The 14,616-nt window shown below is 36.6% G+C and overlaps 1 protein-coding gene across 1 annotated transcript in view; it reads left to right on the top strand.

The window, feature by feature from the left end:
• Positions 1–676, top strand: part of LOC127786620 (long chain acyl-CoA synthetase 4-like) — a 30,979-nt gene extending 30,303 nt beyond the window's left edge. The window contains exons 18-19 of the mRNA XM_052314128.1: positions 80–199; positions 500–676. Coding sequence (XP_052170088.1) covers positions 80–199; positions 500–538 — 159 coding nt within the window. The 3' untranslated portion in view covers positions 539–676. The remainder of the gene's footprint in view (positions 1–79; positions 200–499) is intronic.
• The last annotated feature ends 13,940 nt before the right edge of the window (positions 677–14,616 follow it).

Raw genomic sequence — 14,616 nt, 5'->3', positions numbered from 1 at the left:
CACATCTATTGCGGTGAGTGGAGATGAAGCAACAGTTTTCTTATGGAAGACTTCTGAAAACTTTTTACATGCTTGGCAGTTGAAAGGTTTTGAATTTGTGAAAGCTGTTCATCTTGAACCTGTGCCATTCGACATGGACCGTGATCTTATCACCCCAACATACAAGAAGAAAAGGCCTCAGCTTCTCAAGTACTACCAGGTCGCTTTTCTTCATTCTCTTGAGGAATGTTATCACTAACCTTTGTAGGATATCCAAATTAATTGCTAAAGCAGGTCCTTTGACACATGATATCCAAAATTACTTGCTAATTGTCCAACTTAAGAGAGTTATAAAGGTCTTACAAATGATAAAACCATAGATAGAAATAAGTGATGAACTAGAATTCATAGATCCCACCTCACCTAGTCGTATAAAAGCTTGATATTATTGTTCTTGGTGGAAATTAGATTAGAATACTTTTGGTGATCATTCTACTAAGATATGCTTGTACTGTTGCAGAGTGTCATTGATGTTATGTACAAGAGTGCAAAAAAGTAAGCCCGTTGGGCGACGATGTTCTCCAAGTCTTCTTCTGGCCGCCTTTTTTCAACTTGTTTTTAGCTTTGTCACTGTATATACAAAATCCTTGTATCCGTTTGTGTGCTCCATAATAAAAACAACTGAAATATTGAAACCTTTTTGGTCCTTACAAGTTTGACTGCAGAAAACGACCAAATGAATGTCATGTATCCAGCCGTTACCGGTGGCCACAAATAGCACTAACATATGTTGCATATGTTGAAAGTGATTGTTATTAATCTAGCAAAAGAAAAGGAAAAAAAAAAAAAAAGTGACCGTTATTACCATTCAACTCGTAATTTAGTGGTGTAAGGTTTCAAAATAAAGGTGAAGACTAATAATTTAAATTAGTCATCTAACTTGCCTTGACCTAAATCTATTTTAATCAAAGGGCAACTGAGCACTGTACATGACAAATGGTAAACATCAATTAAGTAACAGTAAGTATTATGTAAGGACTAGAAGTAAATGAATAACAAAAAGCTAAACAAGCATGAATGGAATGTAGAAAATAAAGTAAATAAACAGCAATTTGATATAACAATAGTACAAGGTGTAATTAAAGACATGGCTGATGATAAATGTAAACAATAGGTTGCATAAATTATTGTGATTTAAATACAGGAAATAAATAAGAAATTAATAAAATTATTCCCCTCAATGAATACTTGAGGAGGTAACAAAAATAATTTGATTTCTTATGAAATAGTTCACTTTGAGAAAAGGGTTTGTTATTTGCTAATGACAGAGACATTTGAATGCACAATTTAATGGAGCCAAACATCATAGATGATGTATGGAATGCTAAAGACCTTACGTAAAGAGTATACCTTAATTATACTCTACCTAGAATGTACACTTTAGCATTTCCTTTGGCGAAGTCAAGTTCCTTGATATAGCAAGACATTTTGTAGGACTTTCCTTGATTGACAGTCTATGAAAAATTTCTTCTAGAACTTTGACCATCTGATTTTGAGATTTGTTCTTACTTTTGCATTGTAAAGCTTAGAAGGAACATATTTGGTACCCATTTCTTTTGGGTTCTTAAAGGGTTAATATAATTATCAACAAAGATTACTACCCTTGAAAACATACATGATCTTAGGTACATACAAAGACATGGGAGGAAGTGGCACGTGGGCCCCGAAGACATGGGAGGAAGTAGCATGCGTAAGGGTTAAAGGCCTTTTCCACGCAGCTAGGGCGCGGAGGAGGTTTTTGCGCGAGTGCTTGTGATTGCACGGCCAAATAGGGCCCTACAACAAGGCCTATGGACTAACCCGAATTCTTTGTTGTGATTAAATGCCATGTCACGAAACTAACCCGGATCCCTTGTCGTAGTCCAATGCCTAGCCTCTTAGGCTAACCTAGACTCCTTACGAGGATCCGATGCTAAGTCTCCTGACAAACTTGGACGCCTATATGTTAGTGTTGGTGCTCTAATACTAGATTTAGATGGCATCTGACATTTATATTTATAGGACTAATAATGTAATTCTTACAATATATATAATAAAATATGTTTTCATATTTAGGTGACATCTTCATTCATGGCTCTCCAATCATTAATATGAATAAGTTTTTGAATTTCCTCTTAAATGTCTTATTCTTAAAGTGTTAAGAATATGTGATAATTGACCTTTGCAATAAGGATATCTTAATGATAATTCTCAGTCCTTAGATTTCTCAGATGGGGACTATGATTAGTCAAGTAAGGATTGACACATGGGATACAACCTTTGATTAGTATGAGATCCAATGATAAAGGATGGTGGGTCACATGTCATAATCCATGAGATGGATATAATATACATGTGGGTAGGTGTTAGTGGAACACTTATTGAATGTAACACACGTGATAGATCACATGGCTAAGAGGATCTATGGTTTATCACATGCTTCGATTGTGTTACTGGTCCTTTGACCGGAGGCAACATAGTTGTCTCATGTGTCGGTGTCAGGGATTTGTCATTGCTAAGAATCATCTAGTTAACGGGTAGGAGATACATTGTGTGGTCCCTGTGTAGTGTCATATGGAGGCAGGTGATTGCTAATGAGATCCACGGCCTCCAGCGTGAGGTGAATATCCTATGCGATTAGTAGTGGTCTTGATTGAAGAAACCCCTAGCCAGAGTACACTTGATTGGAAAGTGTTCCAATGTCGGAAAGAATTTCGATGTGTCATCTCAATCTCACCATACTGATTTTGGCATAGCCATAAGTTAATGAGTTTGATCAGTCCATAACTCTCAATTGATCAGGATGATAACTGATGGAGGGATTATAGTACACGGGATTCGAAAACTCAAATAGGTTATATTCAGAAGTAAGACTTCATTACTGGTAGAATCGCCCTAGCATAATACTAGTTGTCACTCAGGATCTTTCGAGGTACTTCGAGAAGATGGAGAGATCCTCATTGTAGACCAAAAGTGTTTGGTTAACGTCAAGGTGGTTAATGTTTCCTGATTGCTACTTAGTAGTGAATCTAGAAGGTCACATGTATATCCGAGTGTGATGGTTGACTGAGCGATTAAGGCTAAAACTGTCATTAAGAGTTAATGACGTTGCTGTTAAGGGTTAACGATTGGGTTCAATGATCAAATTAATGAGGAGCAATCGTCAAGAGTTGACGGGCATCCGTTAAGAGTTAATGGGGGCCTTAGTGTCATTATGACATAATGAAAGTGCTATTAAAAGTTAATAGCGGGCTTAGATGTTATTTCTGAAAAAAGGGACAAAACTGTTGATAGTCCTTTTGAAAATTGTCGACAGTTTCTGTCGATTGCGTTGACGGATTTCATGATAGCTTGTCAATTCGTGAGGTGGAAAGGTTGGGCCCATGGCCAAAGCAGATGAGGGAAGCACGGAGTGCATCTTCTTGGTCTCTTCTATGTTCCCATCCCGATTTTGAGGTTTCTTGTCTATTGTGTGAGTGATTTGGGCGACTAGGGTTTGCTAGTTTCATTTATAAGCAATATGAGAGAAGAAATAGAGAAGGATTGTATTCTGATTTCTCTCCTAAAAACCCTAGCCCGAATCCTTCTCACCCTAGAAAGCCTAAACCCTCTCTGATTAGCCTCATTCCATTGCTCCTCTTGCTTCCTCATAACTATTGTAGCTATTATTCTTGATAAGTGAGACTATCAAGCTTGAGAAGCCTATTTGATTCAAACCCATTTCATTTTCAACCATAATCTTCCTTACTCTCTCTGTCTAGCGCAAAGAGAGAGTGTTGGGATTCACCATCTCGCTGGAGCGTGGACTGACTAGGCCTCCCTTGCTTTCGGGAGTCGATTCGGTCTAACCGAAATATTGTTCGGGAGTTATTTGGAGCAAGAAGTTGTTGCCACCGGAAGGATTTCAACCTCTTCATCGGCCTTCAAGTGTTGAAAGGTACACCTACTAAACCCCCTATGGCATGGTTTAGATTTGAATAACATATGGACATCGAAACGGGTCTTGCAAGGGTGTTTTTGGTTTATGTTTCCACTACCATTTCATTGGTTTTTTGAAAATTTTTTGAAACTCTGGTTAAACCCTTGCATTGATACTCCAATAGTTGGCGTTTCTCATCAGCTTAGTCGTAATCTGGCACAAATCCTTAAGGCAAACCTAGATTCTCCGAGGTGACCGAACTTCAGGGCAAGAGATAAAAGCTTATTTGCATGCCACTTTGCAGCAATCTGGCACCAAGTCTTTGGGTTAACTCGGATTCCCTATCGTGATCCTATGTCATGAGGCTAACCTAGATCCCTTATCATAGTCCAATGCCAAGTCCCTTAGATTAACCTGGACTTTTTGCAAGGATCAGGTGCTAAGTTTCTTGAAAAACTTGGATCCTTGGTCGAAATCTAGAGCCAAGCCCCTAGGCAAATCCAGATTCTCTGAGGTGGCTAAATTTGAGAAAAACTTATTTGTGCACCACCTTATATAGCAATCCAGGGCTAAACCTTCAAGCCAACCTAGATTCCCTACAATGATTCTGTGTTATGCCTCGAGGAAAACTTGGATCCCTTGTAGTTGTTAGTGTAGGTGCTCTAGACCCAATTAGATTGAGCATGTTGTACACTGACAATTGTAATCATGTTTATTAGTTGAATAAGGAGTTGTTCAAATTCACAAGAAGTTATTCTATTAGTTTTTTATTATTATTGTAATAACCGAATGGAACTAGATAGAAGTCCATATGATGTATACTGTGATTAATCTATAAAGATGTGAGATGATGCATCACAATTTTTAGACATCATTAAACGTCCCAAGTCGTAGCAATGTCAAGAATGTACATTGACAATTGTGGTAAGACTTGTATGTGCTATGTTTTTGCTATGTGATAGTAATGGAGATCTCACACCCATAGGCATGGGGATGTCTACACAAGTACATAGGTGACCAATGTTGGAGAACGTGTCACTGGACATGACTCGCCCTAAGAATCCATTTTGATTATATGTTGATGGTATTCTCATACGAGATGGGTGTAACTAATCCTTGGACCTAAGGTTGTCACGGTCATCTTATAAGAAGACAGGTATGCTTTGACATCGTTTCGATGGGCCTAGATAAAGGCTGCATATGGGCAATCATTGGGCATATCGCGAGGCTTATGGAGATGGGTGCATAGCCAAGATATGACTCGTTTATCCCTTGATAGAGGATGATGTATCTAAGGCACCTTCGGTGAATATTCACTTTAAATCCATGGCCATGGTGAAAGAGATCAATAAGGAGTTATTGATTTACTTTCTATTAAGTAAAGATATCCGGAAGACTGAAAAAAAACTCATGTAATCGTTATCTAGCAACACATCGCCATACTTGAGATCACATAAGATACATTGACGAGATGATCGAATTATACGGTAACCATACTCGTGAAAGGTTATTTGCGGATTATGAATCCTTCTGAATAATTGGGTAGGCATGATGCCTTGCTAGAGGCCAATCTCGTCTTATGTGTTCGTACTGACACATTGCCAACATATTCGGGAGTCTAATGAGTCATACGCAATATGCACGGTCCTTGGCTTAAATCAAGAGAGTGGATGTATGGTTAAGTGGGACACTTTTGCAAGAAGTTGTGTCATCGTAGGTTCTCACGAAAAAAGAACAAATAGAAGTAATAATGTCGATATAACGAGGAATCGTCATAATTGAAAGAGTTTTCTAAAATGACAATTGATTAAATTAGGAATGAGTTTCTAATTTAATAATTTTCTATTTGTTGGAGTGGCAAATAGGAAATAAAATATATTTGGGCTTAAGTTAATATTTGGACTAAATTGGATTTGGTTCAAATATTAAATATTATATTTGGGCTTAAATTAGATTTGGGACAAAATATTTTATTTAAACCTATAAAAGGATTTGGGCCATATAATTATATTTCTAGTTGGACTAGGATAAGCCCACTTAAGATTCTAATTGAATTAGAATTAATGGGCTAGCTCAATCCATTAGGGTTTGAGAAACCTTAGGATATTTCTCTATAAATATCTTTTTATGGGTTGCCCAAAATTGAAGAGAGTTTTTGGTGTAGTTTTTCAAGAGTTGAAAAACGTATTGCCGTTCACTCTTCCCCGTTTCTTTTTGGCATCGATTTGAAACGTGGGCATTCTTTTCCGTCCATATACAAGCCGCAAAAAGGAGAAGGAGCTAGCACTCCTATTCCACTCTCCTTGCCAACGAACGTGTGCCGCGTATCACGAGTTAGAGGCTGGACGTTTGGACGGCTCGAATCCGCGAACGACTCAAAAATCTAAAAGTTAGATTTATTTTATTTGTATGTGAATGATTTGATTTCGACGTTAATCCAATTGCTGGGATCGGGGTAAGTTCAAAATTTTTTGAACTACGTTGTTTGCCCCGTAGTGATCTTACTTTACTTTCAGTAGTAATCCAGTACTAAGCCCTTGTGCTAACCCGGATTCCTTGTGATGATCCGACGCTAAGCCTCCAGGTAAACCTGGATCCCTTATCGTAAGACACCTCAGAACCATCCATCGAAGCCTTGCTAGGACCCTCTCAATGAAGGTGACCTGAAGAGATATTTAGTGTCTCTTTTATCGATTGTAAGATGGTTGTCCAATAGTCAGATCTAAATTGGAGAAGATGAAAAAAGAAGCAAAGCAAGCAGCTTGGAGTAAGAAAAAGCTGCTAGCTCATAGTAATGGAAGAAGAAAAAATAATGAAGCATCAAGCCGAGAAGAAGAACCAAAGAAGGGAGTGGCCCAAGAGACCTTCTCAAACCCTCTCAATGTTTTTCTTGACAGAATGAGCTTCCAGTGCACGCCTCCTCAATCCCCATTCTCTTATCATCACATGCATTAGAGCAATTAATGCTCTGATGTGACAAAATGGTTGAGCATTTATGAGGAAAACAGTCGATCGCATGAGAGCACCTGTTGACCGCCTAGGTTGCACGAAAATGGAAATGGGAGACGTTTCCGATAGGAAATGGAAATGCAAAAAGGACATTTTTCTAAAAAAGTAAGAAACAAAAATGCGAGATAAATTGTAAATTTAAAAAATATAGGGATTTTTTTGTAAATATAATTTTTAATATAAAAAAATATTCAAATATAAATAATAAACATAACTTCCATAATGTATTCAAATAAACATTATACAGAACCAATGGTACTCTATTTCTCCTGTAAGGCTAGGCTATTAACATATAAAAATATTGGTCCAATTTTTAACATACAAAAATTCACAACATATAACAAATGGTCCAATTCTTAACTGCATACATCAAAATTACATACAAAACTCACTTAAATATACAGAACATGATTACCCCAACACTGTAATTCTGTAAACACTATACATCATAATAAAAAACTCACTTACAGTGTTGCATCATTACATACAAATTACATACATCGTGATAAAAAAACTCGTTGTACATCATTACATACAAAACTCACTTACAGTGTTGCATCATAACATACAAATTACATACAACATTATGATAAAAAACTCACTGTACATCATTACATACAAAACTCACCTACAACGTTGCATTTAACACTGTACATCATGATAAAAAGCACACCAGGTTGAGAAGCATAAAAAACACAATAGCTATACAGGACTGAGGAAGCACATACAAAATTTTACAGATGAAGCTGGGAGATTACTTACAAGAGGGAAGCATCCAGGGAACACCGGAGTAGACGGTGATGAGGACGACGAAGCAGACGACGATGAAGGCGACGAAGCGAGGCGCTGGAAGCAGATGAAGAGGAGCACTGAAATGAGAGGCTTTGGAACCAGACGACGACGAGAGCGACAAAGCAATCGAATTGGAAGCATGATGTGAATCAGGTTGCTAAAGCCTCACAAGATCTGTTGAGCATTAATGGAGGCCCAATATCTGTTGAGCATTCATGGAGGCCTAATTTGAGCATTAATGGAGGCCCAATAACAAGATTTGGGGTTGATAGATTGAATGATTGAGAAGATTTACAAGATTGCAAGATTTGGGGTTGATTGATTGATTGACAAGATTGCAAGATTTGGAGTTGATTGATTGAATGGTTGATTGATTGACAAGATTGCAAGATTTAGGGGATGATTGATTGATAAGATCCAGACACATAAAAAGGAATGGTTGAATATTTGACCAGTTCCCTTATTTCCTACTTTGTTTTTAAATCTTTTCTATTTTAGATAATTCTTATTTTTTTATTATCAGATTATGTTATTTCCTTCTTGTAATCAATTCCTAATAGGCCTAGGATTTGATTTATTTCCTTCTAGTTTAGGATTGGTGATCGGCTATATAAGCCAATGTAACTCGAGAGGAATTTAGTTTTTTGAACAATATTATTAGTGAGAGTTTTCTCTTTGGTTCTTCAACGAACTACTTTTGAACTTATCAAGATTTCATCTTGTGGCGTTCATCCTTGACTTATCACTCACAACTCTTCTCATATATCTTGAGTGTGGCGTCAACCCTACCTTCTTATACATTTGGTTTTTATCTCTTTATAGATAACGGGTCAAGGTCTTTTGTTTTCTTTATTACGAATCTATTTTAGAACGATCCTTGGCAAAGGAACCATTTTTGATCGTTGGGTCTCACCTTCTTTCGTGGGGTTCACATCATTTGGTATCAGAGCTTTGGCTCTAAATCAGGTTTGAACTATCCTTATTTTTGCTTTCATTGTTTATTATCTCTCTTTATTCCAATACCATTGTTTGTTTTTCAAGTCTGCAACTTTGCCTATTTCTTCATCTTGATATTTTCAAGTTTTTTTTATTTATCATTATATATATAAAAAAAAGTGAGAAGTCAGGAATTCCCCCCCCCCCCAAAAAAAAGTGGAAAGTTGGAACTTCGCAAAGAAAAAGAAAGTGTGAAATTGAAAATTAAAAAAAAAAAGTATAGAAAATTCAGAAATCAATTGAATCTGAATTAGTTGAAGTGTTACTTGTCATTGAAGTTTTGATTGCATAAAGTGTGTATTCTATCTATTCAGAGCAGTTCAACCCTAGTTGCATCAAATTCATATCTCCTTTTCCTCTCTTTCTTATTCATCTTTCTATTATAACTCTGTTCTTTCGGCTTCTTAAATTCTGTCTATTTTTTTTGCAAATTAACCCATTCTCATTCTTAGTGCTGATTGGTTGAGTTTGGATTGTTGCAAGGAAAATTTTGATTGAGTTCATTTGAGTTCAATAAAGAACTAAAAGAGGAGGCTAAAGAGTGGAAAAAGGCAAAATAGTGTGAGCTCATAAGAGGGTAAAAGCCAAGTTTGAGAATACACGAGTGTGAGTGCTATCAATCTTGAGAGGAAACACGTGAGGGAGTGTTTATGAGGTTTCCTAACTTTGTTTTGCAGGGTATTAAACATGTCTCAAGAGAATGAAGCTCAGGAAAAGATAGATTTCAAACTTTTCTTTCAGTTCTTAGAGCAAAAATTTGAACGAATGGAGTTGAGTTTTGATGAGATAAATGAGAAAATAGATAAAGTTGAATCTAGTTCACAAAGGGGGCAGCCACCTAGAGCTCCTACTGTGCAATGAAGAGAGAGGCATCCACATAGGTATGATTATGAAGATGACTATGGGAATGACCTAGATGATGATGATCGTGCCTCTAATGTAAGTGTAGGCCGAATTAGGCGTGGGAATAGAGGAGTTAGACATGGAGAAAGGATTGATAATAACTTGGACAACATTAAGATGAAAATTCCATCTTTCCAAGGCAAAAACGATCCAGAAGTTTATTTGGAGTGGGAGACGAAGGTTGAAATGGTGTTTGCTTATCACAAGTACTCTAAATTGAAAAAGGTAAAATTGGCCACCATCGAATTTACCAATTATGCTATTATTTTGTGGGATCAATTTATTTTGAGCAGGAGACGGAATCGTGAAAGGCCCATTGAGACATGGGAAGAAATGAAGGCTATTATGAGGAGGCGATTCATTCCAAGTCACTACTATAGGGACTTATTTCAGAAGTTGCAATGCCTTACTCAAGGTTCCAAAAGTGTTGAGGACTACCACAAGGAGATGGAAATAGCCATGATTCGAGCCAATGTGGAGGAGGACCGAGAAACTACCATGGCCAGGTTCCTAGTTGGATTGAACCGTGATATTGCAGATGTGGTAGAATTACAACATTACCTTGAGTTAGATGACATGGTACACATGGCCATTAAAGTGGAGCGACAATTGAAGAGAAAGGGGTTCACACGAATTGGGCAAAATTCAGGTTCTTCTTCAACATGGGAATCGAATTGGAGTGGAAAGGATGAAAGGCCTAATGTTGAAACCTTCAAAAATAACAAAGATGGAGGAGCACCAAATAAGGTAAAATCTGATACTCTACCTCCTAGAAATAGAGATATCAAATGCTTTAAGTGTTTAGGAACATGCCATATTGCATCTCAATGCCCAAACAAAAGAGTGATGATTTTGAAAGATGATGGTGATATTGAGACTGAAGATGAGATTGATAATAAGTCTGATAATGAGTCCATGCCACCTTTAGAGGATGCAAGTGGCATTGAGTACCCGGTTGATGGGGAGCTCTTGGTGGCAAGGAGAGCCCTTAGTGTGCAAGTCAAAACGGAGGCGAAAGAGCAACGTGAGAACATTTTTCATACTAGATGCCATGTCAACGATAAGGTATGCAGCATGATTATTGATGGGGGGAGCTGTATTAATGTGGCTAGTAGTAACTTGGTTGAAAAATTGAATTTGATGACTTTGAAGCATCATTAGCCGTATAAGTTACAATGGATGAATGATTGTGGAGAATTTAAAGTAACTAAACAAGTGTTTGTTTCATTCTCCATTGGGAACTATACAGATGAAGTTTTGTGTGATGTGGTGCCAATGCATGCTGGCCATATTCTTTTGGGGCGACCATGGCAGTTTGATAGGTGTGCAATTCACGAAGGTTATACCAATAGATTCTCCTTTGTACTTAATGAAAAATCAATTACTCTTGTACCCCTATCCCCAAGACAAGTGTATGAAGATCAAGTGAGGTTAAAAAAAGAGAGTGATAAGAAAAATGAGAGTGAGAGTTCAAGAGTAAGAGAAACCGAGATGATCAAAAAGGAGAGTGAGAGTTCAAAAGTAAGAGAAATTGAGACCAAACAGAAAGCAAAGGAGAGCAAAAAAGGAAAAGGAGTTTCGGTTAGTAAGGAAAGAAAAGAGAGAAAACAAGTGAACTATTATGTAAGAGAGAGTGAATTCAAAAAGGCTTTGTTTCTAAATCAGCCTATGATTGTACTTTCGTACAAACAGGTTTGTTTTAGTACTACTGACCTTAACCCCTCTTTGCCTAGTGTTGTTGTTTCTTTTTTGCAGAAATTTGATGATGTGTTCCCTGAAAAGATACCCAATGGTTTCAAGAAAGTTGTATTTGATCTTGGTGATTGGGTTTGGTGGCACATAAGGAAGGAACGATTTTCCGTTCAAAGGCGTTCAAAACAACTTTCAAGGGGAGACGATCCATTTCAAGTGCTTGAAATGATCTACAAGTTCGACCTTCCGGGTGAGTATACTACAAGTGCAACCTTTAATGTTGCTGATTTCTCTTCTTTTCATGTAGGTGATGATTTGAGGACAAATCTTTCTCAAGAGAGGGGGAATGATGTGAATTAGGATGCTAAAGCCTCACAAGATCTGTTGAGCATTAATGGAGGCCCAATATCTATTGAGCATTTATGGAGGCCCAATAACAAGATTTGGGGTTGATAGATTGAATGATTGAGAAGATTTACAAGATTGCAAGATTTGGGGTTGATTGATTGACAAGATTGCAAGATTTGGGGTTGATTGATTGATTGACAAGATTGCAAGATTTGAAGTTGATTGATTGATTGGTTAATTGATTGACAAGATTGCAAGATTCGGGGGATGATTTATTGATAAGATCCAGGCACATAAAAAGGAATGGTTGAATATTTGACCAGTTCCCTTATTTCCTACTTTGTTTTTAAATCTTTTCTATTTTAGATAATTCTTATTTCTTTATTATCAGATTATGTTATTTCTTTCTTGTAATCAATTCCTAATAGGCCTAGGATTTGATTTATTTCCTTCTAGTTTAGGATTGGTGATCGGCTATATAAGCTAATGTAACTCGAGAGGAATTTAGTTTTTGAATAATATTATTAGTGAGAGTTTTCTCTTTGGTTCTTCAACGAACTACTTTTGAACTTATCAAGATTTCATCTTGTGGCGTTCATCCTTGACTTATCACTCACAACTCTTCTCATCTATCTTGAGTGTGGCGTCAACCCTATCTTCTTATACCTTTGGTTCTTATCTCTTCATAGATAACGGGTCAAGGTCCTTTGTTTTCTTTATTACGAATCTGTTTTAGAACGATCCTTGGCAAAGGAACCATTTTTGATCGTTGGGTCTCACCTTCCTTCGTGGGGTTCACATCAAAGAAGATGGCGGCGAGGGCGATCGAATTGGAAGAAGAAGAAGAAGAAAAAGAAGAAGAGAGGGAAAAATGAAGGAGTTTAGGGCTTCTTCAAGCGGCAGCGGTGAAAATGCGTTTCAGGTTGGAAACGCATTTCCAGCAAATTTTGTAAAATGCTGAAACGACCCATAATTTTCTGAAGATTACACAAACAGCCTGAAAAATGTTTTGGGCCGTTTTTCCCATTTTTGAAATAGGAAACGGTTTGGAAATGTCGAAACGACGTCTCTTAGTTGTTTTCGTGCTTCATAGTTGATTGCTTGGATCGATCAACCACTCCCTATACCAGCCAATAGCATGAGCTCGATTGATTGCTCCATGCACCAGCCGATCAATTTTTTCCAGCAACGCTTTAGCTTCGTCATATTGCACTTTGGCCTCACAATTAGCTCTTAGTAGCCTTTCCACTAACTCTTAATGGAATTAAGGCCCCGTTAACTCTTAATGGCATGCCCCCCTAACTCTTAGTGGTCTCCCATATCTATATATCCATATAGCTAACTATTGAGAAATTTGTGTTTTGATTTATGGAGAAAATAATTTTGGAAAATCTACTTTTCAATAAATTTGGTTCATTGATGATTTCCAAAACATTTTTCTATAAATGATTTTAAATTGGAAAATTCATGCTGATATACCTATATATTTCCAAATGATAAAGTATGTTCCTATATCAATCGAGCAAAGACAAGCCTTTAAGAAAAGATTTTTTTTTAATCGGTTAAGTATAAAACCCCTCTCAAAAATATTGCTCAATGTTGTCTTCACCGAGTACTGAAGTGATTAAAGCAATTGTGGCAAAAGTTCCAACTTGAGTGTGTGCTATACAAATATATTCTTCTAAAAATTTTAATCGATTTTCGTAGTTCTCATAATCATGAGAAAATCCTTCTTATACTCGAAGTATGCCTTGAGATTATCCATATATCTTCGAGAGCATCAAGGTTTGAGCATTTATTGAACAAGGTAAAGCATATATTATAAATCGACTAATGTACTTGAGTTAATCGAGTATTTGTTGGTGAAAATCTTTGTACATATATTTTTCTTATATATAAAATTATTCAAGTATATATTTTTTAAGATAGTTGAATATGCTTTATGAAGCTAAATTTCAATCGACTATTAAGGATTTATCAGTCAAGTGAGTTATGCATGCTCTCTGTATCTTTTAAATTTAGTCGAGTATATTTTCTAAGATAGTTGAGTAATGCTTAGACTAATTGTGGCTATGCTTCTGTGCTTCAAGATTAATTGATTATAGAGTATTTATACTCGACTATATGTTTTCATTAGTCTAGTAAGTCTAGCTTGTTAGTCGAGTATGTTATATGCGCTTTATATGGCTTATATGTTAATCGAGTGTTGCTTGGTCATACTCGAGTAGACTCTACATAATCGATTACATGTTTTATACAATTGATTGGTGTGCATTTCATTAGTCGAGTATCTTTATCACCAGTCGAGTAAGTGTCATCTGGATTTTGAAATTTATAGCCGTTAGACGCATTCAATGCTTGACAATTTCTATTTTTCAGATCATTAAATGCTTCTCAGACATGGGCTTTCTCGTATGAATTATTAATTGTTATTAAATGCTATTAGAAACAAAAAGTGGTAGTTGTGAGACAAAATGGAACATTCATTTTGAAATTTGTCATGTCAGCTAACTTTAAGTGTAGGAAATCTATAAATAGAGTAAGGAGCCGCTTGAAACAAAATAATAGGGCTACATACGTATTCTAATACTCTAAGCGAACTTCACGATCTCTATTCTATTCTCCAATACTACTTCTCATGAACTATTCATTCTAATATCTTTCTGTGAGAAATTATTTGAGAGTGAGCTTCATTTAAAATCTTGTAACTCTCTCATTCAAGAGAAGAGCTTTTATGTGTACCATTTCATTCATCCTTCTCTTGAATTGTTCATCACAAATCTATTGTCAATTTGTTAAGGGTTACGTCTTATCCTTTAAAAGGTAATGGTTCTAGCTTAGCCTATTTGAAAAGCCATTGTGTAAAGATTAAACCTTGTCTTGTGAAAAGGTTGTGGTTGTGGCTGAGCCCTTTATAAAAAGCCAAGTGTAAAAGGTTC

Source organism: Diospyros lotus, chromosome 12, assembly GCF_014633365.1.
Source record: "Diospyros lotus cultivar Yz01 chromosome 12, ASM1463336v1, whole genome shotgun sequence".
In the NCBI taxonomy this organism is placed as follows: Eukaryota; Viridiplantae; Streptophyta; class Magnoliopsida; order Ericales; family Ebenaceae; genus Diospyros; species Diospyros lotus.
Note: the sequence above shows the minus strand (reverse complement) of the source record. Positions and strands in the feature narration are given on the sequence as shown.